The following is a 27,665-nucleotide window of genomic DNA, read 5'->3' as shown; positions in this document are numbered from 1 at the left end:
TTGCAGAAAGTTGGCCCTGCAAGCAAAAGGCAAAACAGTAAAATCCAGATTGTGGTGTGAGAACTTTCTCAAAAATGGATGAATTTCCTTGAAAGGAAAGTCATTTGTTACTAGCAGCTGCATAGCTTCCACTCCTGGCTTCTCTTTCATCCTTATTGGCCATGTTACACTTTTCTTTTGACGCTGTCGGGCATCAGTTTTCTGCCTGCTCCAAATGTGAATTGTGGTTAGTTACCATAATATTTCCTAGGTAGTTAATATTATTCTGCTAATTTGTAACATTTCCTTGGCATATGAAATAGAGCCAGTCTGAAGCAGAAAGACATTGGAAAACAATTATTTTTACACAGCTGAAAAGCATTACCCATATGTTAAATCCTAAAAAAAAATGCAAGTGTGTATTTTAAACCTTGGCTGGGGAAAAGAGTGCAAAGCCTGCATTTGCCTAGAGCAGTGTTTCTCAGCCTCTGCAACTTTAAGATGTGTAGATTTCAACTATGGCTGGGGAGTTTCCCAGCACGCTGCCTGAGGCTGGGGGATTCTGGGAGTTGAAGTCCCCACATCTTAAAGTTGCTGAGGTTGAGAAACACTGGCCCAGAGAATGGTATGTGCTTCAGGTGTTTTCGATTCTGCAATCTTTGATTTTCCTTCCCCCTAAACCTCTAAGGCAGAACTCCCGCCGGTAAGTAAGGCACTGAATTAAGGAACCAGGAGACAGTGGCTTTCACGCGCTCTACTTTTTGAGAAATTTGTACTCTGATTTCATCAACTGCAGATCCCTTACTTCCAGGTAAGATTCTGAAGAGCTTTCAGGGAACTAGCTGCAGCCAGGAGTGTAGCTGTATTGGAGAACTTTGCCCCTCATTCCTTTTCTCACTGAGGAATTCCGGGGATCCAAGAGGTGGTCTGAAAACCTTTTAGCTAACAATTTTGGTGTCTAAGTCTCTGTTGTGGTTTGCGAGTGCTGAAGAACTTGGCGGATAGCTCAGAAAACGCGAAGTGTGAATATAGTCTGGCCCTCAGTCAAGCATAGAATTTCATTTGGTGTCTTTCAGTACATTTGTGTGTGTGTGTGTGTGAAAGAGAGGGAAACTCACAACATTCTTAATAAAAATATTTATTGTATGATGATACATAAAATCTCATCTGTAAGAGACTTCCATTATCATAATAAAGTAGACTTTTCTGTAGAAAACTGCAACTTCCCTATAGGTCCCTGTAGGAAGGAAACAAGATTTATGTAGCCCTCAAATAATAATAGTTCACCATAATTTCAGAGTAGTTGGCATCAGTATTTCATGTGACCTACGTTTTACTCTTTAACTACTTGAGCCAGCCTCCTTCAGTCTGGTACTACTCTGAAAACCTGAGAGGCTTGGTCTTCAGGTCCAGAGACCCAAGTACAAAAGTACAAAACATTGGCATAACTCTACACCCATGGGAATAAGCCCCCAGGTATTTCTTAGCAGTCCCGTTTGAAATGGCTTATCTTAGACTTAAATGGAGGAGATTAAGCAGACAGGTAAGTCCTATTGAAATCAGCGGGACTTAAGAGATAACCGAACTACACATTATGCCTCTAAGAAGTTAACATCAACACTTAAGTATCCTGGCGATCTATTCCTAATACATGTTTGCAGTATTTACTTGGGGGGGGGAGTGGAATTATTCAGTAGATAAACATGAGCAGCTTTTTTTGAGGCAGATTATTATTATTATTATTATTATTATTATTATTATTATTACTATATCATTCATAAATCTCACATTTAGAAGCTATAAGATTAGCCAAGCACCTACTAAACCTCTCCTAAAACATTATGTGGTTCTTTGGAGGGAGACCCCTTAACACCTGTCCCTGTTTGCCCTTTCAAATCCTGTTGCACAAAGGAGAAGCGCCCTCTTCGCACTCAAGGAATCAAAAAGCCCAACTTGGCTGATAAACGTGGCAGGAGAGATATAAAGCTTGGCACGTCCAGCCATTAAGGATGTGTAAAGCTTTGGCACTGCAGAAGTTTAAGCTTTGGAGAGGTCCTCCTCCTCCTCCTCCTCCGTGGTGACCGCTGGCTTGTAGATTACCCCTTTCTCTTCCTTTGCCCTTTGGAGGCTGAAAAGCAGAACACCTGGGTTAGCCAAGGTTGAAACAGCCGCTGGGTATCAGCAATTATGTCAAAGGGCTGTTATTTACGGAGCTGGAGTGGCAGAAGGTGGGGACTCCAAAGGACACAAGAACAAGGAGATCAGAAGGGCTTCCCTATTTTTGAGTCTGCAAATACAGGCGCCAACAGTGGTCATTCACACCACAGTTGGTGTTCCTTTATGACCAGGTGAGGCGCTTGGGAAGGCTCATTATGAGCGGAGTCTGGCATCTCTCTGGTGGAAGCAGGAATTGTCCCTTCTGGCCAGACAGCCTGGCACCTGATGCTTCTCTCTGACTCTTCCTTTTGGAAGAACAGCAGCCCTTCTTTATAAGCCGAGGATGATACCATCCCTGGTGAAGAGGCTCCCCAGATGCCTGCATATGTCTCCTTTTGAACCTCTTGTGAAATGGCGCCAGAATGAGGGATGTCAAAACAGCAAGCAATGGGGTTGGTTGCAGACACAGGAAAGAGTAGGAAGGGCAGGGACCCCAGGAAGAACATTATTTCGGGGTATTTCAACAAACCCAGGGGATCAGGTCTGGTTGTGGGGCAGAAGGGTGTAAACAGCGGGGAGCCAGGGCCTCAAGCAAAGATGCTGTGGAGCAAGAGACTTACCTCTTCCTTCGAATCAGCCAAAGGGCTACCATGGCGACAAAGACAACACCGAGGACACCGGCTAATACCACAAAAAGGACAAAACCTGGGGTCCGGTTGGGGGGTCGGGGGGAGAAAAGAACTTATTAGCAAGACCTGTGGATAGGAGGACCTTCCTTCTACTTGGATAAGTTGCTGTAATCAGCCCTTCCCAATTGGGTAAGTAGCTTTCCTAGGACATTTTCTGAAGATTAATGTACTTTTATAATGCAGAATAAAACAAACTGGCTTTTAAGCGCTTTGGAATACTGTAAGAGCGTGACTCAGAGGTTAAATAGCAGCATGCAACTGAATGTTCGTGACGTGCACCGCTCTCTGTTGGTCGTGTGTGTGGTATTCATGACAGATGCATAACTGGCATCTTCAGCAATGTGCTAGGCCAGCTGTCTTTTCCGTACCGTGCTGGATAACACGCCATTTTAGGTTCAGTCACATCTAAGAAGAGGCCCTCTTTGTAGCTGGGGGAGGCCTAGAGCGAGAGGCAGGCTGATCAAAGTTTTCCAATGGCTTGATTCTGCATTAGTAAGGTTAATGCTACTTGCAGGGCAGGCGCCTATCTTGGAGAGGAGACAGGCAGGAGAGGGTCGAGAGGTCAGTTGATTCCAGATGTTACCAGGGCAAGGGCGATCTGCAGATTTTACTGGGAGAGGTGGAAATCATACAGAGGTAGTTTCTGCCAAGAGCTTTGGAGGAAAACATACCTGGGCTCGGTTCACCTGGAGCTGGATCTTGAAAAAAAGGAGAAGTAAAATGGAAATGCAAAATCATGACCGTGTCACTGAAATCACTATTGGATAAAGCCAAACCTAAGGAGGACAACACTCCTGGCCTTTAAATGGCAGGAAGGGGAGTTTCACTGAATGCCAGTCCTGGGTGGCGGGAGAAAGAAGGGCAGCTGTTGACAAAGTGGCAAAGCTAGAAGGACAGGGTGGCTGGTCGTCTTCCCTGGCTGCCCAGCCAGGTTTCTCTTGTTCACCTACAAGGACCTTGCTACCAGGATCTGTCCACGAGGGTGGTGGGGCTTCCCCACCAGGACCAGCCCAAGACACTGGCCATCCAGGCCGGTGGCTGCTCCGGGGCCCTTACAGGCCACACCGGTCTCTACAAGACATGAGACCCCATTGCAATAATCCTGACCCGCTGTGTGGTTTGCTATAGCACTTACTCAAAAGGAAACCCACTCAACTGCATAGCATAAACCATATTCCCAAATTTCAGCCATTTATCATTTCCTTTTAACATCTGGGGCACAAAACTACTGGATATGTTTTGATTTTTTGCCATTTCACAATTTCTTTTTGTCCCGCTTACAGTAAAATATCAAGTCCAGGATGGAGATATCAGTGGCTAAACAGAGATGATTTTTTTTTCCCTGTAAGCAAAAAGGAGAAGGGCATGAAGTGTGTGTTTATGTGCATTTTTTTTCTGCTGATGCTAGAGTAAAATAGGTTCCAGTGCAGTTTTCTGTAAAATCGGCCTTTGGTTGGTATAAATATGTGATTCTGTTTTGTGGCGAGTTCTCTTATGGAGTTCTTGGTGCCCTCTGAACACCAAGAACTTCACAGTTCAACCCTGAGCTAAATATATTATCTTCTATTGGAACTTTTTTTTGTGATAAATTGGGATTTGACTTGTAATAAAATATTCCCCCAACCTTTTGCATCGGCAACTGTTCCACAGTTAGCAGGCTCTAGGCAATAAGCTAAATCTGTGGACTTGCACAATAGCTTACAGATTGCAAAAGATTTTGCAAATTAGAAATCAGACTCTAAAGGAGGAGAGCCATTAGGTTTTTTTGCAGCAAACACTGCAGAGTCCTGTGGTACCTGCAAGAAGCATATCACGGCCCTGCTTTGTGCAAAGCCACCTTGTCTGATCGCTTCCGACAGCCAGAAATCCAGCAGGGATGCCTTTGTTCGGGAAGCAGACAATCAAGCAAATGCAGTTAATGAGTTGAGATGGAAGTGTTCCTCCCCTGCTCAGCTGACAGAAGCTGCCAATGCTGGCCAGACACCAGTGTGAGTCAAGATGAGCTCTCCAGAAACCCAGGATGGTTTTCTTAATGGGGGTTAGGTTGAAAAATATTCATAGATTCAGCCCTACCAAAGCTCCACAAGATAAACCCCCCGGCTTCTAAGTGGCAGAGAGGACAAATGGAGGGGTAAGGCACTGCCACTGTCCATCTGTGGTCCTCCAAGTGCATTGGGTGATCAGGAGATGGGCTGTACATTTCTACTTAAGTAATAGCCAGAACTTCCAAATGCGTATCAATGAGCATGTGCCGAGGACATGCAGGACCTCTGGCCTTCTTTCTCCTCCCGTCCTCCAGCCGTGCCCAAGTGACCGGCCGCTGTAGATCCAAGTCCAGATGCCAGGGAAGCCTCGGTGTGCCAAACCTCCTCCTCCATTGCTAGGAGGCTGTGTGCTGTCTTCGATGGGTTGAGTCCCCACTAGCAGCAGGCAGAAGTGGAGCCCTGCACTCAGTGCAGCCTCCGCATCGAGAGCAAAGGCGGGTACTCACGAAGGCTTCCAGAGCGGGCTTGAGCATGGCCCGCCAAGCAACTGCAGACACCGGCCAAGCTTGCATTTCCCATCTTGCTGGGGCACGGGCTTGCTTTCCACCACTCTTCCTTCAGTCAGCCAAACGAACGTGGCTGCAGACGCCGCCGGCAGGCCCAAGAAGCAGAAAGGCAGCAGCCCAGCAGGAAGAACAGGCGCATTCTCTTAAGGCCCCTGGCCAGGCACAGAGCCCATCTGCAGCTGCAGAGACCTTTCCCGCAGAGCTACCCTAAAGGGTCTCCCCCTTCGACGTGGAGTAAAATCTCACACGCGCACAGACGCAAATCAGGCTACAGCCTGGACATATGACCGTGTTGGAGCATCTTAGGCGGCTTCAGTGCCCAGGACTAAGCTCTGTGGCTATTTTATTTTTTTTTATGCCAGAAAGTCAGTTCAGAAGGCAATTCTATGACAGCCAAACCAACAGGATTCTTCTCAAACACAAACTACGGCAAAAGCTTTTGTGGGTCAGACACCACACATCTACAGTATACCTTTTTTCAAATAGGATTTAGCTTGTGGAAGGAAGCATAAAGTATAGAGGTAGTCCTCGCTTAACAACCACAAATGGGACCTGAATTTTGGTTGCTAAGCGAATCCAACCCAATTTTACTACCATTTTTGCAGTGGTCATTAAGCAAACCACCACAGGCTTTAAGCGAACCATGTGGTTATTAAGCATATCATGCAGTTCCCCATTGATTTTGCTTGTCAGAAGCTGGCTGGGAAGGTTAAAAATGGCCATCACATGACCACAGGATGCTGCAACAATCATAAATGTGTGAGGACCGGTTGTAAGTAGTTTTTTCAGCACCGTCATAAGTCCGGACCATCACTAAACAAATGGTTGTTAAGTGAGGACTACCTGTATTATGGAATCACCTGGAACAAGGGGGAAGCGTTTTGCCTCTTCTTGAAAGGAAAATCCTCTGCCACAACTCTTCTTTGTCTACAGAGTAGATCTTACAAGAATTCTGCTCCTGGGATATATCTAAGAGAAATTGGACATCTAACGAGTTTGAAAGCAACTGTTCCACTTCTACATGCCCTAGGTTCAAAGTGCCATCCTTGAGTGCCAAGCACCTTAGCTCACCTCATCTGTTCCGATTCTTTTCCTCTTGATTTTTTTTCAAGCCAAGCTGTTTTTGATTAAATAAATAATGAGGTCCCTGTATTCCTTCATTAAGAGCTGCCTTACGGCAAATGCAGGACAGAGAGACCGCGGGAGGCTTGCTAATGCCAGTGATTTCAGGATTTGTTCTTGCTCTATGTTTTTAAAACAAAGAATTGGCTTGCCAAGGCAAGCAGAGACCTGCTGTACGCATGAAGAGCCTGGGCACGCTGAGGGTGTTGCCCTGGCACTGGAAACCTCCCTCGGTCTTGCAGCTCCAGGGCTGGCGCCCGGGTCGCCTGATCTCCCCGGTGCCCTTGGAAGAGGGCAGATCAGAATCCGGCAGGTGCCTTGTGTTCCTGGGGTCAGAACATCAGGGCTGAATCATCCTGGATGCCGTGCCAGAAAGTCATTCCAGGTCATCCTTAGCAGCGAGTGAGGCGGCTACAGTTTGATTCCAATTCCGGCCAAAAAGTCTTCAGTTTATTTGGGACTCCCATGAGTAAATACACAGAGTGGACCCATCATCCTCTCCCTGATCCTTGGGGTTTCAATAGGAGCCCTGCAGGCTGCTCTGCCACTCCGGATAAGCCACAGGTAGACACAGCCTTGCCTATAGACCTTGAAGTCAAAGCTGAGAAGGAACCGCCCTTCGGGAAGTCAGTCTCTTAGCCGCAAGCTGGCAAAGGGATCCCCTCCGGTCGCTGCTGGCTTGCTGCATGCCCTGCCCTGCTTGGGGCTGCCCTGGGGCTTGTCCTGGCCGTCCTTCGCTCATGCAAACAATGCTTGAACGGGGAGGCGGGGTTGGCCCTTGAGTTTCTCCAGTCCAGTCCTCATTCCAAACCGGGACCCTGGTCACCGATTGGGACATTTGTTCTGGGCAAGAGCTGCTGGCTCAGAGTTTGCTCTGGGAAGCGGCAGGTTCAGTCCGACTCCCCGATAATCTGCACAGTTCTGTTATTTTAAAAACATGACGTAAAGCAGTTTATTTTCCTCTCTTTTTGTCTCACTCTCCCTGGGTGTGTGTGCACAGTCTTAATCAGGGCATCCACAGGGGGATCGAAAATGTGGCCAATCAAAGCCGCTGCATTGACTTTTCACACACACACACACACACCATACAGCCCTGGTCTTAGAGAGAAACTTGTCGCCTGCCTTGCAGGTACCTGGCAAATTTGCCTTTGCAAAATTTTCTATGGCTGTGCAGCAGCCATCTACTTCCACTCCAGTTTGCCAGTGCCATCCTTGAAAAAAGGTGTGCCTAACAGAACTAGGACAGCCAACAGTGCTAAGCACAGGAGGGTCTTCATCACAGCCTTTGATGTTTCAAGGAAATACTCTGTACAAGGCTAAACTTAGAGCAAAATTTATTACAAATTTGTGAGCAATGCAAAAATAGAAAAGAATACAATAATCTTGGAGTGCCCCCCTTGGCTATTCTTTCCAAAACCAGTCATCGCTTGTATATACATTTCTATATTTCTATATATATATACATATTCAAATTTGTTTCATTAAAAAATTAGCCATCTTTCTTGCTCTTTTGTTTCAAAAACTACAATTTCTTATGTACAACACTGAGATCTCCCGTCTGCTAGGCCAACAAGCCTCTCTCGGAAGGGACCACTAGTCAGTCCTGACTCCTTGCATGCCTGTGATAGACAGGCGTGCTCACTGCACGTTGTAGGGCCAGGTGTACGCTTAAAATGCCTGCAGGAGGCAACTGCAGAATAAATCCTGCCCCCTGCACCCCCACACAGTCTGCTCAGCATCACATCATGGGGGATGACTGGGCTCTGGGTGGGGGCTGCTTCTATAGTCTTCCCGCCCCCCTCGAAGGAAGCTGCTGTGTCACCCTGCCTCTTCATAACGTTGTACAGGTCTAGCGATCCCAAGTGTCTGCTGTTTTCCCACTGTTTCTTCCCTGGTTGCTTTTTCAACGAAGGCTACTGTCTGGTCAATATTGCAGCGCCACATCTTATGCTTTAGCCAATGAGGGTAGCCTCCCATTTCGCCAGAGTCAGATGGCTAATTTTTACACCCATGACGGTGGATTTTGGCAACCCAGCGTTATGAGCCTCTCCTGCTTTTTACGTGTCAAACTCAACCTCCTGCAGGGCTTCGTCTGATCCTTTGAAACTGCCCAGAAAGAGTCTCCCTGCAAGGCAAAGTTGCGATTTCTTTGAGATGCACAAGACCCACCGCCCTGCCCTGCCCTGCCCTGCCGCTGCTGCTGCTATGGACTGATCACACTTGGGGACCCCAGGGAGATGGGGCAGGTCTAGGTCTAGGAAGAACAACTGGGCTGGAGCCAGCAGCCCAAGAGGGATGAGGCCATCACACGCAAGCTGAAATCGATCCAGAGAGCAGAGACGCATCCCTTTAACCATCAAGGTGGTTGTGACTTTTGTACTTAAGTGCCCCTCCCAATTTACAACAAACAACAAGAAAACTTCTGTACACATATACTGAATTTGCTCAGACTCTTAAACCCACCGGGGCAGGTTTCAATATTTACTGCCATCTGAAATACGCCTTCTTGTAAAATGTTTACAAACCTTTTTCCCACACCCCCTCTGTTATAGCAAAACCAGTGGCCGTGACTGTTTTAAAAAGCAGCATTGTGGAAGATAATGTATTGAGGCTTGTAAACAGATCTAAGGAAAATACATTTAATTTCATATATTTTATAGCAGAGGCATCTCCGTCTGTAGTTCTGAAACTGTGCACCCAATTTCCTAATCGGAGGGCAGGAAAAGCCCTTGCAGATGATGGGAAACAAGACTTCAGTGGGCTGGGCTACAGATTCAGTCCTAAAAGGGCCCCTACTAGAGTGAGGCATAGAATAAAACCTGTAGCGTTAGAGGGGACCACAAGGATCATCTAGTCCAACCCTCTGCAAAGTGCAAAAATGTTTAAACGCTGCAGGAGAGGCAGCTTCCCACCCCTTCCCAAACAGCTCCAGAGATGGAGAACCCACAAGCTCCATAGGGAGGCTGCTCCACTGTTGGACAGACCTTTCCGTTAGGCAGTTTCTCCTTATATTTAAATGAAATCTACGCAGAATTTTATTCCTGGCTCTGTCAAACTTGCTAGAGAATGTCTGATGGCCAAGGACCCTTGGGGCAGCCCGGGTGTCAGCCCTCCATCTGGGCACCTTTAATGTGGCTCTAACGTCTTCCTGCCCTTCCAACTTTGTCAGAAGGCACCTTTGATGTTATGCTGAAGAGGTGGCTTTGAGGCTGAACTTGGAACCCGTATTTCTAGAGGGAGTCTAAGGGGTAGGCCGTAATTATCGGGCCCTGCAGGTGCTCCGGAGTGGAATGTGCTTTGTAGCCTCCCACCGGGCTGCCAATCTTGCCCCGCTGGCCTGTCAACTAAACCTAATGCAGCAGGGGTCTCCATGGCCTTCAGGGTCGCCGGAGAAACGCTGCTGGATAACGTATAGCTAAGCGCAAGCACTCAGACGCCACAAGCCCAGCTCTTCCGTAGTCCGAGTCAACCTAAGCCACGGTCTTGCCTACCTTGTCGGAAGGAGACGGAGACCAGCCGTTCATCAAATTCCTGGACTCCCCGGAAATTGTCCACCATTTCAAGAGGGGCAGGATCGTTCGACTGTGTGCAGTACAGTGTGGTTTCCAGCACCAGCAGCTGTGAGCACAACACGCCACGGTTAGCCACCACACCTTCAGAAGGTCAGGAACTGCCTTTGGACAAATGCTGTTCCCCCAGCTTAGTTTTGCTACAGTTTAAAGTGGTAGGTATTTGTGCCATTGGTTGCAGTTGAAAGAACTGTATAAAAAAGGTTTTTTTAATTCTGAAAAAATAGTATTTGCAGAACTATAATGCAAATGGCAGAACAGAAGAATCTGAATTGGCCTGATTCTTATGAAAACAATGGACTGTAGAAAGCAGTAAAGGCTTTGCTTGTGGTAAATTATGCAAGTGGACGATGCATTTGCAAATGCCTCCAAGAATCCTGTGCTGTTGGTGAGATGCATCTCAGGATCTCTTGAATTGCTTCATAGAAGGTTGGGATATAAGCATTAGATGTCTCCCTGTTTTTGGTAGAGGTGAGCCACTATACACACACACACACTTACACTGGGTTGGAATTTAGACCATATTCTGTGGCTCCCAGTTAAATTAACTCCAGTAGTTTTATTTTTTAGAAATTAAATCCTGAAAGGAAGAGACATCCGTTATAGGAGCAGCATTTATCAGGGTCTCAGAAAACCTGGAAAGCACTGAAGGGAGTTATACTTTTCATTCGAGTTACCTGAAAAATTGCTTCTGTTAATTGAACGTAATCTGTGTTCTATGGAACTTGCCTGTTCTGCTGAAATGTGCACAGGTTTTCGGAAAACTGTCCAGAGAACGCTTGGATAGCATGGGGGTGTGGTCAGAGATCCTTCATAGCGGTAGTAGTCATCCAGTCTATCTGGGAGCAAGTCCTGGACGTTGAAACCTGGAACAGTGGTTTCCTGATCTGAAAGAAATCAGCTGTTTCATCATTTGGACTCATACGGTTGCACCTGTCAGCGTTGATTTTGGATGGAACGTTCCCTAAATATTTATCTTGCCCTTTTCTTTAAAGTTTCAGATAACTCATCTACGCACTCAACCAACATATTTAGGGCTTTCAGCAGCCAACCAACACAGGGACTGGTTGTAACTGCATCTAGCTCAGAAGCCAGATGTTTTGCACGAAAGACCAAGGTCAGCCCGGCCAGTTTGTGTGGCTGCCTGCTGAAAATCCTCCTGTGGCTGAACACGCAGCTGATGCGGTGGTGTGGCCCTTTGGACAAATGCTAGAGTGCAGAGTTTGTTTACTGTCATTTAGGCAGAGAAAATAGGGACAGTGAGTCAGACGGCCAGAGAGGGAGACCTTAGAGGATCAAACGCGGGCAGAAAATAGCAACAATCTTGATGGCAGCTTGCTTGTAAACAATTTAGTCTGTTCTGCCTCATTCCTGCATTTTATAAACCAGGTCGGTATATATATACATTGCGACTGTATATATTGCAAATTGACCTGTCACCAGGGGAAGGAATTAACTGCCCTCAGAGTGACTAAGTCTCTTGCCTTGGCTGTTTGGGTTACGGGCCCTCTTCTCAGTTGTAAATTCCTTCTTACCTTTGTATGTCACATGTTGGAAATGGCTGAAGATATTTTCATACGATGGGTTGAATTGGCCTGTCTGTAACGAAACGGACAGGGTTGATTTTCTGCCTGTATGTCGTTCTCGTCCCTGGCAAGTACGTGTGGCCACTGTTGGGCCCCAGAGCAGAAGGTGCCCATCTAAGCTGCAGGGCACAACCCAGCAGGAAACGGTTCTTGGCCGTTGGCACAAGGGGAGAGGGGCCAATTCAGGGGCCCAGGAACGGAAGGTGAGTGCCTGCAAGGGGCGTTTGGAGTTTCACCTGGGAAGCTTTTGATCTGGCCTGGCAGTTTGATTCACGCCTTCCCTTGTTGAGCAAATGAACTACCGATTTTGTGGGCTGCGGTGATTTCATTTCAGGGCCCCTGATTTTAGATCCACTTTAGATCATCCTGAACTGTTCTTGTTGGAATAACCATACCTTGCAGTGAGTGGTTCCTTTGCCCCCACGCTAAAATACTTAATAGTCACGATTGTTTTGCAATCATTTGCAAAATAATCGCCCCGGAGAAATAGATCAAGCGTTTTAAGCGACCGAAGTGTGTGGGGAGAGACGGGGTTTTAAGTCAGGACGCAGAAGTGAGATCCTCCTGAAGCTGAGCTGGTGACTTCACGGAGACTCCTGTGCTTGAAGAAAACATGTGGAGAAGGAAAAGGGCCCTTCAGCAGGACAAGAAGGATGGGCCGGTTCCACCCGCGGAAAGGATATTCTCTGCACTGTCAAGGAGGCCTGGCGGGAAGAGCCATCTGAAATCACCAGGTCTCGTCCTAGGAGAAAGCAAGCCCTACCTCAATCAGGATCGCCAAGACAGCCAGCCCACTGGGCTTGTCCGCTGCTGACTTCAGATCTGGATATCGGTCAGAGTTATAATGAACAATATGCAGCTGCAGAGGGAGAAGAAAATGGTAGCTGAGATTTACAAGGCTTACAGAAGAGGACCGGGCCTGCTGGGTGGGTTATGACAGTGTAAGATGCTCAAGAGCTGTTTTCACAACATTTAAACCTTGACTACCGCTGAAAATCAAAATCGGTGGATCAGAGTTGTGGAGTCCACCACTGTAAATGCAACTGAGGGATCTGAATTGTTCGGCAGCTTTGACCCGTCACACACATCCACTAGCCCAAGTGACTGTTGTTGGGCCTTCTCCTTTCTTTAGCAAGCGATCATGAGAAACCCAGATTAATAATAAAGCAGGGAATGGCGACTTTCTCACTTCCCTTGGACGGACATCCGACTTTACACCAGCCATTTAAGCCATAACTTTGCAAAATGCTTTGTGTTGCTGATTAAAGCAAAATGTTGCACCTCAGCTGGGCAAAAGGGTTTCTTCCCCTCTTTGAGCTGAGTGGTATTTGCTGTTTGTTTCATGTTTAGGACAAAGATTTAACCAAGGTGAGGACCAGTACATAAGCAGCACGACTTAAACCCAGCTCTTTAGGGCTGCCCAGTGAGTTCCCCATTGCAAAAACTGACATTACATCCTTAGTTGGAGGGCACTGACATGAACTCTGAAAGGGACATATTATAGATGCTCTCAGCTACAGGAAGGGGGTGTCATGAGCACTGATGGCGAGCAAGAAGGGGCCTCTATCCAGGGGGGGAAACACATGCGTAGTACTGAGGAATTAAGCAGCCATTCCAAGAGACACAGATCAGACCCGCCTTGACTTTGGGGGTTTATCTGTCTGGGTTTTTCCCACGCTTCTTCAGTTTGTTAGGATTCTGTCTTACGTAGCAGTAATAAACACTAGAGACCTACTCCTCGTCTCAGCGTGATTCCTGACTGTTAGGACAGGGGGGAGCCTCTTGTTGGCCCCCTTTGTTAATAGCTGGGAGAACTCACGGGTTTTCTGCCCAAGGCACCATTCCTTTGGCTGAGCCCTGAACTCAGGGTCCTTTGTCTTTGCCAATGACCTGGAATTATAACCTCAGGGCATCCCAGGCCTTCCTTAGACTTATAATTAGTCTGAGACATGAAACAATGTTGTGGTTATGAATTGGAGGAATTGAGGATAATGACAATTCACTGCTGGATCCACCCCTTGTGCTGCGTTCATACGGGCTCTGGGAAGCTGTTCTTGGGGACAAATCTGCAAGCGGGGACTACGCAACCAGAGAAAGGAAAGTGATTAGCTGATAAAAATGAATTCACAGGTTAGAGAACATGAGTCTGCATCTCCCTGCTGCTCATCTGGTAATTTCATCCCACGCAGCAACCCGTAAGCAAGTGGAGGGAGAAAAAAGGCTGTTCCCTTACTGAATTTGCTTATATTATCATTTGCTGTTGCAGGGTTTGAAAATGTTTGTGGGAGGAAGGAACAAATCAGGAAAAAGAGTGTTCTTGAAGGACAAAGATTGGGGAAAATTCCAAAGGTTTTGTGTGCTGAAATCAATCAAAGGGTGCTCAGGATGGCATAGGCAGAAGAAGAGAAAGAAAAGGACAGGGAGCCTCCTGGCCCTGTCACACGAGGAGGGCCGGCATGGAACCTGTCCTGATATCTGCATCCATTGACCTTTGATGCATGAGGAAGCTGCGGATGGGGGGAATCAAACTAAAAGACATCCAGAGGGCTGCAGGATGGGGACTGGTATCCCACACACAGTAGACCGTAGCAGCTGTTCAATTCAAGATGCAAACCACGGAGGGATCTCATTTACAGCTGGAGGCTGTAGAAGTGAAAACCATCTCTAGCTTTTGGAAACTGATGCCCTGTTCCCTGGCATGGTCTAAAATACAGGGACAGGTATAACCCAAACATGCAGGATTATCTTACTTCAGCAGCAAAGTGCCTCCCACTGATGGTGTGCTCGGATCCTTCCGGTTTGTTCCGATTTCCCCAGTGTAAGTGGAGCTGCGCTGCTGAGTACTGGAAAGAGAGATTCCGGATGCGCATGGCAGAAGAAAGATTCATTTTTACTATGGGAGGAGAGAGGAGAGAGAAGATGAAGTGGCAGTATTGCAACATTAGGTGCCCAGGAGATACACCAACTTCAGAAAATGCCAATGGTCGTCTCTTTTTTTAATGCTCTCACTTGTTGAAAACAGCCTACCACAACTCTGTGCCTCCAGATGTGTTAGCTCCAATACTCATCATCCCTAGCTAGCATGGCCTGTTGAGGACATCTGGAGGCCAACTATGTTTTTGGATCGGTCATGTTTGCGGCTGTTCAGGTTCCCTCAGAACATTCCTCCTCCATCCTTCTTAGCTGCTGTTACCTGAATGTCCATTATTGGTCAGAAGAAACTTGACATCAGAAGATACATTGTAGCCTTCCAGTCCGATTGGCAAAAGGGTGGAATCATACTGGAGAATATCATTGTGGAAGTCAATGGGAGACTGGAAGACTCCTCCACAAAAGGGGTACTTCTTTGGCCATATTTTTTCTCCATCAGGACCTAGGACAGCAAGACCTCCAGACGTTCAAATCAAGATATCACTCCATGTCTATTCCTTCCTTTATGGGAGGCAAAGATAGGCCCCTTCCCCAGTCAGTCTCAACCCTTTGACCTGATATGCAAGCAAGCATCAGTCTTCAGAAGGACAACTGAAGACCCTGAAACTGGCAGACAACACAAAGACACCCCCGGCCTGAATAAGTATCAGGTACTTGAGCAGAAGTCAGGGAAAAGACTGTCAGGCTGCTCTGGAAATCCCTACTCAGCCAGTTGCGCTCTCTCAGCCTTACCCACTTCCTAGGGAGATGGTTGTGAGGATAACGTTGAAGGTTCAGAGAGAACCATGCCTGTTGTCTGTGTCCCTCCTTTGGGCAGGATAAATTCTGAGGAACAACCAGTTTCTACCTTGTTTCATCAGCAGAGCTGCATTTCTGCACTTTTGGTTTTGATTCATCGTTGAACTGGGAAGTATCTGGTCATGTCATTTCTAAGAACTGTATGTTCCCATACAATACCTTTTTCTAAGGAAGCTCCTACCCTTAAGGCTACATGGAGGTCCCCACTTTCCAGTTTCCTACATGAATAGCAAGGGAAGATGGATGACATGACTTATGAGTGGTCTCCTCTTCCAGCATCCTTGCTGAACTTCAACTGGGGCCTCCTTAGGAGGACAACAGTATCTTCAGCTGCATCAGGGTCATGATCCTGCATTCAGGTGAACTTGGGGCCCAGTGGGAGGAGCAGTGAGCAGTCTGTACGATTGCCTGGGATCTGTTCATCTGAAAGTGTTTGCCATATATGCTGTGTTCAGAAGGGAAGAGTGCAAATGTATGCATGTGAAACCTGGATTGTATAATTGAAAGCTTGTTGGCTAAAAGGGGAAGTGTTCTTCTTTCTCAAATATGGCTTAGAAAACTTTGTGTGCCTGTGTTCATGCATGTCAGAGATGGCTGCAGTCTACGGGACCTACTTGGTGGCCAGGCTAGCATCAGGTGAAAGTTTTCCCCTGTGGTGTCCTGGGACAAGGCAGGGATTGTGTTAGTTTCCCATCTACCTGCGCTCAGACTTGTGGGCATGCTGTCAGAGGTGGTATAGAGGAGCCCCAGGCTCTTGAGATGCTTCATCCAGACACCTGTCGCCAGACAGCACCTCACAGAATCAGCGTGGTGGATTTTGCTGGCTGACTCACCCAACTGGTTCACCTGGTAGTGATCAACTCAGCCCTACGTGAGTTTCATGTGATGTAATTGCCTTCTGTTTGACCTGGTGGTTGGGCTCATAAAACTGGGTTAAGAAAAGATAACCGATGTGGCCTCTTAACATTCAAGGCCCAACCATATGGTTTAGCATGGCAATCTGGTTCACCTAACATGCTAAGACAATTGCTGGGTTCCCACAACACACTCAGCCACAGACTATCCAGAAACATCTTAGTGTGTTGCCTGAACCGATTACTATGTGTTAGCCAGGCTAAGTTATGAAGCCCCCCCACCCCGCATTTTATCACATGATGGCAAGCTTATATAAATGAATGGGAGGTTTGTACAGATTGCGGCATCAAGTATATTCTGCCATTAACTAAATTATACCTCCCCGGATCTAATCAGATCCAGAGCCACCAAGATAATGAAATATGATTTAACCTAATGAATGAAAGTGGGGACTTACCAATGTAGGACCACTTTGATCCTGGAAGGAAAATAAAAGGGATGTGAGCTTCATATTAAAGTAGCTTTGCTTTAGGAACTTACCCCTTATACAAAACCAGAAGTATAATAAAACCATAAAGGAAATATCTGCAGCTACTGTGCCTGGGGTTTTTTGGGTCTTGAAAACATTGTTTAGGGAATAAACCTGGATTTGGAAATGAGACGGCCACCATCCTTTTAACGCCTGACCCAGCCCAACCTTTTGGCAGAATGAAGTAGGTGCTCCAGACTTTGAATCCTGCAAGGGCAGCAGCTGTGACTCTCCTAATTTCTCACTGCTGTATTCTTATTCCCCGGGTTGTTTCTGGAAAGAAGGGGGGGTGGGGGTCTCTGTGCAGACCTGGATGAGAATGACCCCCCCCCCCCCGACACTCTGCCTGCAGGTGGGGCCCAGGGCTTGCTTGCTCTTGGCATCTGAATCTGCAGCAGGGAGAACCTCAGACTGTCTGCTGAGAGCGAAGGATCAGGAGGCACAGGGTCCCTTTGTGGGTTAAGGGATCCGTGGCCCCCTGCCCTTGTCTGCCCTGACCCCTCCTCCGTTTGTACTCCCTTAGGAAATGTGTGGCTGAAGCACCGACTCTGGTGCGCTCTGCTCGAAAGGAGATGAAATTGCCACCGCATGGTACATACAGTTTAAGCAGGGCGTGAGGGCCGTGCCCACAGTGGGACCGACCTCTGAGAAAGTGAGATCCCAGCTTAATCCAGCAGTGCCATCACTGGAAATGGCCATTTTGGGGGAACAAGGCAGTAAGAGAAGTAGCACGCTGCAGCACAATGCAGACCTAAATACATGTTTAAAACAATAAACAGATCAAGTTACTTCCATTCACAGCACTCAGCTTTTCCTGGAGCATCTCGACTTTGTTGAAGGAGGCTGGTGCAGAAGGATAGCCCCCTCCACTTGCCTGCTGGCTGCCCCTGCGCCGCCCCCCCCTCCTCCAAGTGACCCTGTCCCCCCCAGCTCTTCACCTCTCTCTCCCTCTCTCTCAGAATTTGCTGGTTTTCAATCCTCTCCCTGAGGTTCTTCTCTGAGGCCTTGCCAGGAACACCTTGTGTGGCACCGTGCCTGGCACACGTGAGGAGGATCAAGTCCTCTCTTCCCACAAAGGCCTGGGAGGCAGACCCTGCAGGTGTCCCTGCCCCCGCCCCCGCCCCCGTCTCTTCTTTGACCAAAGCCCAAGGGAGACTCTGCCCCGGGTTCCTTCCTTCCCGACCACCCTCGACAGATTAAGGTCCCCCGGGGGTTCAGGGTCTCTGGGGCCGCTGTGAGGCCCGGCCCTTTTCGTGAAGGATGCTGCTGCGCTGCGCGCCACACCAGCTGTGCAGGGGCGGCTCCCTTTGCCCGCCTAACGGAAGAGACAAACTCGGTGTATGGAGTTACTTCTAAACCAGCGAGAACGCCTGAAACGTTGGGGCTTCTCCCTTGGCGGGCGTATTGGCTGACTTCCCTGGAGACGAAGGCCTCGATCCACGGGGGGACAGGACAGGAGAGCGACGCGGCACCTCCTCAGAGCAGTCTTTTTGGCTGGACGGCTCCCGCTAAGCGCTGGAGGGAAGGTGAGAGGGCCAGTGAGGGCCGGGGGGGGGGCGACTCTGAGACAGCAGCCGGGGCAGTGGGTCTCTCAAGCCCCCGGGCAGAGATTTGCCTTTTCTTTCTGCGGCTCCGGCTGGAAGCGCCGAAGTCGCCCTGCCCTAGTGATCCGCAAGCCCCCAGTTGCCCCCTTAGACCGGCCAGAGGGCCGTAAGGTTGCTGGCGGCTGGATGCAGCTGCTAAGAAGGGCTCCTAAATTAATCCTCCGAACCAGACACCAAAAAATGCTGTACAATATTCTCTGTGCAAATTGTGGTCTGCTCTGAGCGGCTTGCATTTATCCGGTCTCTTCCCTCCAACAGGCGGTTTTACAAATATGTCCCGAGGAGTCACTGCGAGCATTTACACCTTGCCAGAAAAACCGGGGCCAGCCCAGCCACGCTGCACAGACGAGGCACCTGCGGATTCCCGGGGGAGAGCGGGGAGCTACTTCAGCAAGGCCAGAAGAGGGTCCTGGAGCAGCGGGGAAGAGGGTGGGGGCTCAGAGCCGGAACCCCCGAGCAGCTGAGCGCCCTTGCCAGGCGGAGGGAGCGCGACCCCCACGATGGGGGCTGCCCCCGCTCGCGGGGGAAAGCCAGGGCTGGGTTGGAGTCGGGCTTCCCGGCCGCCCGCCGCCCCGAGAAAGCCCCCGCCCGCCCCACCAAGGCACGCCGTTACCGTTCAGAGGGGCCGGCCCGGACAGGTGAGCCTGGAGCAAGAGGGCCAGAAGGGTGGCGGGGAGGGCCGGGCGGGCGGGCATCTCGGGCGTCCTCGCGATTCTCCGACCGGCGCGCCGGCTGGGCTGCCCTGCCTCCTCGGGGCCCCGGTGCGCGCCTGTGCGCTGTCCGAGCTGCGCGCTTCTGCCTGCCTTCCCCGCGCAGCGCTGGCGCCTCGGACTCGGCCCCGAGCCAGTGAAGTCAGCGGACGACCGGCCCCCAGGACGGCACGGGGGACACCGCCCCTCTGTCGCCCTCCCGCCGGGGGGCCGCTCCGAGCCTGCCCTCCTGCAGGGGCTGGACTCCCGCTCCCATCACCCCCGGCTCCCGGGCGCAGCAGGGGCAGCGGATTGGGGGGAACCCAGCCCCGCCTCAGGAACCGCGGCTGCGCCTCTCTCTTCCAGGAAAGAAATCTGCAGCGCCGGCAGCCCCCCCCCCCTTCTCTTTCAGGGTTTTCCCCGGACGGACGGCTTTGCTCCGCATTCAAAGCGGTTGTGGGACTTCTTTCTCGGACAAAATGCACCTGGAGGGAGGGTAGCGCGCGCGGGGGGACCTGCGGTGGTGTCCTCCTTCCCTCCCCGCCCCCCAGAAAAGGTGTGTGCTGCTGTCATGGGCCAGAGGTGTGTGTGCACGGGCGCACACGTTCACATTGCACACGGGAGATCACCTGCACACCTGCAAACCTGTTGGTACATTTCCCTGCCCTTCACTTCAGCCTCGGGCAGTTTGGCTGCCCAGCTGCTCCCTCGCTTTGCTGTAAGGTCAGCCGGTGACTCGACCGTAGGTCGCAAGGGACTGAGAGGTTTTGCGTGTGTGTCAGTTTCTGCAGATCTGCTAAACGCGTCTCGTGCGGCGGTGCGTGCTTCTCTTCACACTTGACTGCTGTGCGAGTCTCCAAGAGATGCAGACCACAGTTTGTCTCCCTCCTCATCCTCCCTTTGCGCAGAGGCCGGGCAGGCAGGCGCCCCGAGCTGGCAGGGCCTTTTGGGTTGCAGCCCCCAAACTGCAGCGGCCATTTTGTCATTCTGGAGCCGGGGAACAGACCCTGGACACGATCCACGCCCTTTCTGCTCTTTTCCCGAGAACCCTTAATTCCCTGTCAGTAACTGATTGATGCCCGTTCTTTTTGCTCACTCTGTGGCTGGTTTTGTGACGCTCCAGTTTTATTTGCGTTGCTAGCGTACGGTAAAGATAGACATTCTGGGCGTCAGTGAACTGAAATGGACTGGAATGGGCCACTTCACATCAAATGACCACCAGATCTACTACTGCGGACAAGAGGACCACAGAAGAAATGGAGTAGCCTTCATAATTAATAGTAAAGTGGCTAAAGCAGTGCTTGGATACAACCCAAAAAACGACAGAATGATCTCAATTCGAATTCAGGGCAAGCCATCTAACATCACAGTGATCCAAATATACGCCCCAACCACAAATGCTGAAGAAGCTGAAGTAGAGCAGTTCTATGAGGATCTGCAGCACCTACTGGACAACACGCCTAAAAGAGATGTTATTTTCATCACAGGAGACTGGAATGCTAAGGTGGGCAGTCAAATGACACCTCGAATTACAGGTAAGTATGGCCTGGGAGAACAAAATGAAGCAGGACATAGGCTGATAGAATTTTGCCAAGACAATTCACTCTGCATAACAAACACTCTCTTCCAACAACCTAAGAGACGGCTTTATACATGGACTTCACCAGATGGACAACACCGAAATCAGATTGATTACATCCTTTGCAGCCAAAGGTGGCGGACATCTGTACAGTCGGTTAAAACAAGACCCGGAGCTGACTGTAGTTCAGATCACGAACTTCTTCTTGCACAATTTAGGATCAGACTAAAGAGATTAGGGAAGACCCACAGATCAGCTAGATATGAGCTCACTAATATTCCTAAGGAATATGCAGTGGAGGTGAAGAATAGATTTAAGGGACTGGACTTAGTAGGTAGGGTCCCGGAAGAACTCTGGACAGAAGTTGGCAGCATTGTCCAGGAGGCGGCAACAAAATACATCCCAAAGAAAGAGAAAACCAAGAAGGCAAAATGGCTGTCTGCTGAGACACTAGAAGTAGCCCAAGAAAGAAGGAAAGCAAAAGGCAACAGTGATAGGGGGAGATATGCCCAATTAAATGCAAAATTCCAGAGGTTAGCCAGAAGAGATAAGGAATTATTTTTAAACAAGCAATGCGCGGAAGTGGAAGAAGACAATAGAATAGGAAGGACAAGAGACCTCTTCCAGAAAATTAGAAACATTGGAGGTAAATTTCAGGCAAAAATGGGTATGATCAAAAACAAAGATGGCAAGGACCTAACAGAAGAAGAAGAGATCAAGAAAAGGTGGCAAGAATATACAGAAAACCTGTATAGGAAGGATAACAATATCGGGGATAGCTTTGACAGTGTGGTCGGTGAGCTAGAGCCAGACATCCTGAAGAGTGAGGTTGAGTGGGCCTTAAGAAGCATTGCTAATAACAAGGCAACAGGAGACGACGGCATCCCAGCTGAACTGTTCAAAATCTTGCAAGATGATGCTGTCAAGGTAATGCATGCTATATGCCAGCAAATTTGGAAAACACAAGAATGGCCATCAGACTGGAAAAAATCAACTTATATCCCCATACCAAAAAAGGGAAACACTAAAGAATGTTCAAACTATCGAACAGTGGCACTCATTTCACATGCCAGTAAGGTAATGCTCAAAATCCTGCAAGGTAGAATTCAGCAGTTCATGGAGCGAGAATTGCCAGATGTACAAGCTGGGTTTAGAAAAGGCAGAGGAACTAGAGACCAAATTGCCAATATCCGCTGGATAATGGAAAAAGCCAGGGAGTTTCAGAAAAACATCTATTTCTGTTTTATTGACTATTCTAAAGCCTTTGACTGTGTGGACCATAACAAATTGTGGCAAGTTCTTAGCGGTATGGGGATACCAAGTCATCTTGTATGCCTCCTGAAGAATCTGTATAACGACCAAGTAGCAACAGTAAGAACAGACCACGGAACAACAGACTGGTTTAAGATTGGGAAAGGAGTACGGCAGGGCTGTATACTCTCACCCTACCTATTCAACTTGTATGCAGAACACATCATGCGACAAGCTGGCCTTGAGGAATCCAAGGCTGGAGTTAAAATCTCTGGAAGAAACATTAACAATCTCAGATATGCAGATGATACCACTTTGATGGCTGAAAGTGAAGAGGAACTGAGGAGCCTTATGATGAAGGTGAAAGAAGAAAGTGCAAAAGCTGGTTTGCAGCTAAACCTCAAAAAAACCAAGATTATGGCAACCAGCTTGATTGATAACTGGCAAATAGAGGGAGAAAATGTAGAAGCAGTGAAAGACTTTGTATTCCTAGGTGCAAAGATTACTGCAGATGCTGACTGCAGTCAGGAAATCAAAAGACGCTTAATCCTGGGGAGAAGAGCAATGACCAATCTCGATAAAATAGTTAAGAGCAGAGACATCACACTGACAACAAAGGCCCGCATAGTTAAAGCAATGGTGTTCCCTGTAGTAACATATGGCTGCGAGAGCTGGACCATAAGGAAGGCTGAGCGAAGGAAGATCGATGCTTTTGAACTGTGGTGTTGGAGGAAAATTCTGAGAGTGCCTTGGACTGCCAGAAGATCCAACCAGTCCATCCTCCAGGAAATAAAGCCAGACTGCTCACTTGAGGGAATGATATTAAAGGCAAAACTGAAATACTTTGGCCACATAATGAGAAGACAGGACACCCTGGAGAAGATGCTGATGCTAGGGAGAGTGGAAGGCAAAAGGAAGAGGGGCCGACCAAGGGCAAGATGGATGGATGATATTCTAGAGGTGACGGACTCGTCCCTGGGGGAGCTGGGGGTGTTGACGACCGACAGGAAGCTCTGGCGTGGGCTGGTCCATGAAGTCACGAAGAGTCGGAAGCGACTAAACGAATAAACAACAACAAGCGTACGGTAACTCAAATCTGGAAATGTATCTTGGAAAATAGCGGCAGTGTAGCGGCGCGGTTATTCAAACATGCCATTAAAAAAAGAGCCGTCAAATGGCAGCGTTAGATTCCCAGGAGCAGGAACCGGGTTGCACGAGAACAGAGAGGCCGCGGCCGGTCCCGGCGCAGCGCTGTCTCTGCCTCTTGCTGGTAGAGAAGCGTGTCTCTGGCGGCTTCGGAGGACGGCGCTTACCTTGAAAACACGGGGGTGCCCTTTTGGGGTGCTGCTAGTCCCCTCGATCTCTAGCGGGCCAGAGGCCTCCAGGAGTAGGGATGGCTGTGATCGGCTTCCCAGCTGACCTCCCCCCCCCCCCGCCCTTCCTGGACTCAGGGACCGGGTCGCTCAAGTCCCGGGAGAGGCTGATCTCCTCCGGGTTCAGGAGCTGAAAGCCTCTGCGGGCGCGGAGGGGGGCGCCTGGCCCTGTGGGGGGGGGGGCGGCTCAGGCGAAGCAGCTGCCGAGCAACCTGTTAGTTACAAAGCTGGGTGGCGCAGGGCTGTATTGCTGGCCCAGAAGAGCCCCATAACTGGGGCCTGGAAGCGCCGCTGCGTTGCCCTCCCCGTCATAACCCCGCACAGTCCGCCCGTCCCCAGAGATGCCCAGTGGCGGAGTTCCTCTAGGTAGGCCAAAACCTCCGTCACGTGGCCCCTCCCTCTACTCTCTCGATTTCGCCCAGGCTAGGAGGGTTGTTAAAGAAAGGTTTTTAGACCCCCAGGCCCAGAATGAAAGAGGACTCATCCCAAATTCTGTCCAAACGCGGTTTAAGCAGGTTGGGTGGAAACCAGCCAGCTACATCGGCTCACTCGTCTCTCCAGCCCAGCGAAGGTTCCTCTTCAGCACCAGCGGCAGCGGTCCGCCCGCAGTGCTTCCGTCTGGGAGATCCAGTAAACGCCACGACTAACCGAACCTGCCCCTGTGGGGATGGTTCAACTGCACCTGCTCTCCAGATCTTGCCGCGCTGCTCCTTTTGCGACGATCCTCGAAGAAGACTCCTCTTCCTTCTCTTGTATGGGCACCAAACCACCCTGAGGAACTTCCTCTTGTCAGAGAAGAAAAGGGCCATCACCCAAGAGGCAGCAAAGTTCTGTCCCGCTGCTGTGAGTGTGCGCATGCAGCTGACTGCTGCACATGACTGACATCCTCATACCTGAATCCCTTACCTTAGGGCTCTGTGGATGGGTGTTTGTTTGTTTTCTCCTCTCTTTACTGAATTTACTTTATATTGGTTCTGTTTTATCTGGTCATTGACCAAAATGAACATTGTCTCCTGGCAGGTCACCTCCACAGTGACCCTTCTGTTAAAATGCTCTCTTCCCATATTTGAGGGTCAAGGCTCTGCCGTTAATCTCCGTGGACCCCCTTTTCACCAAGTCTGCCTTGCCAGGTATTTCCTCCTTCTTCCACCTATATTTCATACACATCGTTATGTGTTTTCACTTACGGAGGTTTTATTCTTGTCCTCAGATCTGATTGTAAATAGGTTTGAGATGCTTTATACAAAGTGGTATAGAAATGTGTTAATAGATAAAGCAAAAATGATAAGTGCCTTTCTTTGCCAAATACAGTTTCCCTGGAATGTTTCAGGGAACCCACAAAAATTGATCCTGAACACATGGAGGGCACCAACATCCCTTGTAGTCTTCCCCAGGTCATTTTCCAGAAGTGCTGGACTACAGCTCCCATTGTTCTAGTCAGCACAGCCAAGGGAGATGCTATCTGATGTCGTCAGAGTTCACACCATCCCATTTGGAGCAAACCAGGATGAGAAAGATAATAAAATGTAATCCAGTCGCTGATGCCCAGGCTGCATTTTCAGAATTAAAAGGAGAAGCAGGGTTCCTTTAGGTCTTTATTGTATTTATACGGCCATTTTGGGACTGTACCACCACCAACAAACACTAGGTCAGTGTTTCTCAACCTTGGCAACTTGAAGATGTGTGGACATCAACTCCCAGAATTCCCCAGCCAGCATGTTCACGTCCACACATCCTCAAGCTGCCAAGGTTGAGAAACATCATTCTAGGTTTAATGTCACCAGTAAAACAACAACAACAACAAAACAAAGGAACAAAATAAACAGTACCAGCTAAAACAATAGCCATTAATCCACAATCAGGGACAGGAATGTACTGGGCTCCTCCCTCTGGACAGGAGCGCCCATCCTGCTGGCCAAACGCCCAATAGAAGAGGTGGGTTTCACTGCCCTCCTAAAGGCCGCCAGCATCAGGGCCAGCCGGGTGATCTTTGTTCCGGCCCTGAGGCTCCAACATAGTTGCTGGGGAGTGGGGAGTGGATCAGGGTTACACAAATGTCTGGGCCGCAGCACAGGCACGCACATGTATGTTCAAGTCTTTGCCACACCTCCATTAATGACACACACACATTCACACTTTGTGAAGGTGACTTTGAGAAGGGCAAGAGAAGGACTTTGGGAAATTTTGCGTCCTTTCCGAGGCCTGACTCAGGGGGTCACTCCGATGGGTGGCATGACCCGGACCTGAACGCAGCCAGGCGCTGGTCACCATTTGGGCCTGAACCTGCACGATTTACAGGAGTGGAGGAGTTCAGTGTAAACCTCACCAGGCAAGGACATTCACTGGCTGAGCCTGGGCAGTCCTGTGGGAGGGATGAACAGTGCCCTGAGCTCTTTGGAGGAAACTTGAGACGGAAATGCAATAATATAAGTAACTTTCAAATATAGCGTGTTGTCTTCTTATACATTTACTGGGCAGGTTTGGTGGGCACAACTACTTTTGTCCCAAGTGTGTTAATGTTTTTCATTGTACTCGGTTTGCTTCAAAACTCATTGCAGAAAAGACATTCCCCAAGAAATGTTGGACATCGGAAAGCTTCCAGGGGGAAGAACTATGAAATTCAGGCTTTAATGTGAGGTCCCAGCATTCCTGCTGGAATCCAGAGCCAACTTGCCTGAGCGGTCATTCACCCTAGTTCACGGTACCTGGACGCGACTTGGGGCCTGTCATGAGACAGAATCTATAAGCTGAACAAACGAGAAATGTTCCTTCCGTGTGTGCAAGAGGAAGTTGAGCAACACGGGCTGCAGACCCACCTGTTGAAGGAAATCCTAGTATATTAATCACGAGGGCTGAATCAGCCGATGAGTCAAGCTGCAGATCGCAGAACAAAGAGCCTGCCTTCTTCCCAGAAGATGCAGACCTGGGTCACAGCAAGAAGACACATTTTACTTATTTATTTGTTTGTTTGTTTATCATATTTTTATCACCGCCCATCTCCCCCACGTGGGGGACCCTAGGTGGTTCGCATTCCCTCTGAGCATGGCAGGAACAGCGAGGATGCCTCTTCTTGGGGTTTGCAAACTTCTCAGGCCTTAGAAGCGCTTCTATTGAACATTTATTTTGATCTTCAGCCTTGCCATTTAGAGCACCTGCTCAGCGGATCAGCAATGCCTTAGACAGCAGCGGGCCCAGCGACGTGCAGGAACTCTTCCTAAAACACAAAGCTAATGAGCCGGCAATTCGGCTCAGCAGTTGCTGACCCTTAATCCGATTCTTTCTTTCATGGTTTCGGTCAAAGTTCCATCTCTGCAGCTGATGCCATGCCAGTTTTCAAGGACCCACAGGACATCCTGATGCATTTGCCGCACAAGGCAAACATGGCGATCTTGCCCGAGCGCCCTGGTTCCAAGCCTGACCACGTGCAGGAATGCCTTTTGAGAAGCCTCCGGATCAGCCCGTGGGAAAGCCAGGCTCCCCCTTAGCTTGACCCCAAAGCAGAGGCCAGGCGTGCATGTGACCCCCATCCAGGCGGCCCATCTGATTCCCACAGCAATTAGCTGCCTCTGGTGTATCTTTAGAGCTGGGATGTTTATAGAACTGTTTTTTCTGACACCTTCCTCCCCAAACATCCGTGTGTAGAAATCCTGCACGGAGCCGTGAGGAGCGAGGCAGGTCACCAGCTCCCACATTTCAAGGAACGACCTGCTCCTTCATTAGGGCAGCCGGTAGTGTTTCCCTGCCTCTCAGTTTTACAGCATTCCTTCAGCGATCAAAAGGCTCTGGCTTGGGACACACAACCCTGTGGGAAAAGGCCTCCCCAAGTGAATGCCTCAATTTCGGGGGGGGGGGATTCCGCTGTCCTTGCTTAGGGGAGCTTCTTGGCTGACCGGGACCCCCATTTGGGGACCATCCTCTCGCAACCGTCTGTTTCTCCTCCCCAGGTTTGCTCTGAGCTGACAACCGCAGTCAATAAACCCTGAAGCAGCCCGTGGGAAAATATGGAAGAGGAGGTAGAAAGCGGAGACCCCCGCCCCACGTCCTCCAGCCTTGTTAGATACTTTGCAAGGAGAAAACCATCTTTCAATCTACTCTGAGCGTAGCCTTATGCAAGAACTTGCAAGAAATGCCACAAAAGGATGGTAACATTTTTAGAACTGGAAGCAATAAAAGCATTCTTCACTGGACAATTAAAAGCAGGGGGAAGAGGCTTTCCACTGGCAGGTGCAGGCCGGAGATCTCACCCTTGAAAAGGGCATTTTAGTCAGACTTATTTCTGGCCTCCTTCAGTCCTTTGAACCTGGGCCAGAGCATCCTGCCCTGAGCCTAGTAGAAACTCTATTTTTCAGCTGTTTCTTTAAGTTGTCTGGAGTGATGGATGATTTCCCCGCTGTACCTATAAG

The 27,665-nt window shown here is 49.2% G+C and overlaps 2 protein-coding genes across 2 annotated transcripts in view; one reads left to right on the top strand and one right to left on the bottom strand.

Moving 5' to 3' along the window:
• RAB8B (RAB8B, member RAS oncogene family) overlaps positions 1-27,665 on the top strand; it is a 187,128-nt gene that overhangs the window by 25,845 nt on the left and 133,618 nt on the right. The gene's annotated exons all lie outside the window — the stretch shown is intronic.
• CA12 (carbonic anhydrase 12) lies at positions 1,825-19,099 on the bottom strand. Its single transcript, XM_063314188.1, has 10 exons — positions 18,984-19,099; positions 16,695-16,715; positions 14,847-15,026; positions 14,404-14,546; positions 12,417-12,512; positions 11,603-11,666; positions 10,797-10,954; positions 9,990-10,116; positions 2,757-2,841; positions 1,825-2,107 (listed from the first exon to the last, which is right to left on the bottom strand). Exons 1-10 carry the CDS (start codon positions 19,063-19,065, stop codon positions 2,017-2,019), a joined length of 1,047 nt encoding a protein of 348 aa, XP_063170258.1. The 5' UTR covers positions 19,066-19,099; the 3' UTR covers positions 1,825-2,016.

This window comes from Candoia aspera, chromosome 13 (assembly GCF_035149785.1).
Source record: "Candoia aspera isolate rCanAsp1 chromosome 13, rCanAsp1.hap2, whole genome shotgun sequence".
Classification (NCBI taxonomy): Eukaryota; Metazoa; Chordata; class Lepidosauria; order Squamata; family Boidae; genus Candoia; species Candoia aspera.
Note: the sequence above shows the minus strand (reverse complement) of the source record. Positions and strands in the feature narration are given on the sequence as shown.

Excerpts from the sequence above, each read along its gene's own strand:
- CA12 (XM_063314188.1), bottom strand. The coding sequence starts at position 19,065 with ATGCCCGCCCGCCCGGCCCTCCCCGCCACCCTTCTGGCCCTCTTGCTC. Across the intron at positions 12,513-14,403 it reads GGAGGCACTTTGCTGCTGAA|CTGCATATTGTTCATTATAA; the intron begins GTAAGATAATCC and ends CTCCCTCTGCAG. Across the intron at positions 2,108-2,756 it reads TGGCTGATTCGAAGGAAGAG|CCTCCAAAGGGCAAAGGAAG; the intron begins GTAAGTCTCTTG and ends TCTGCTTTTCAG.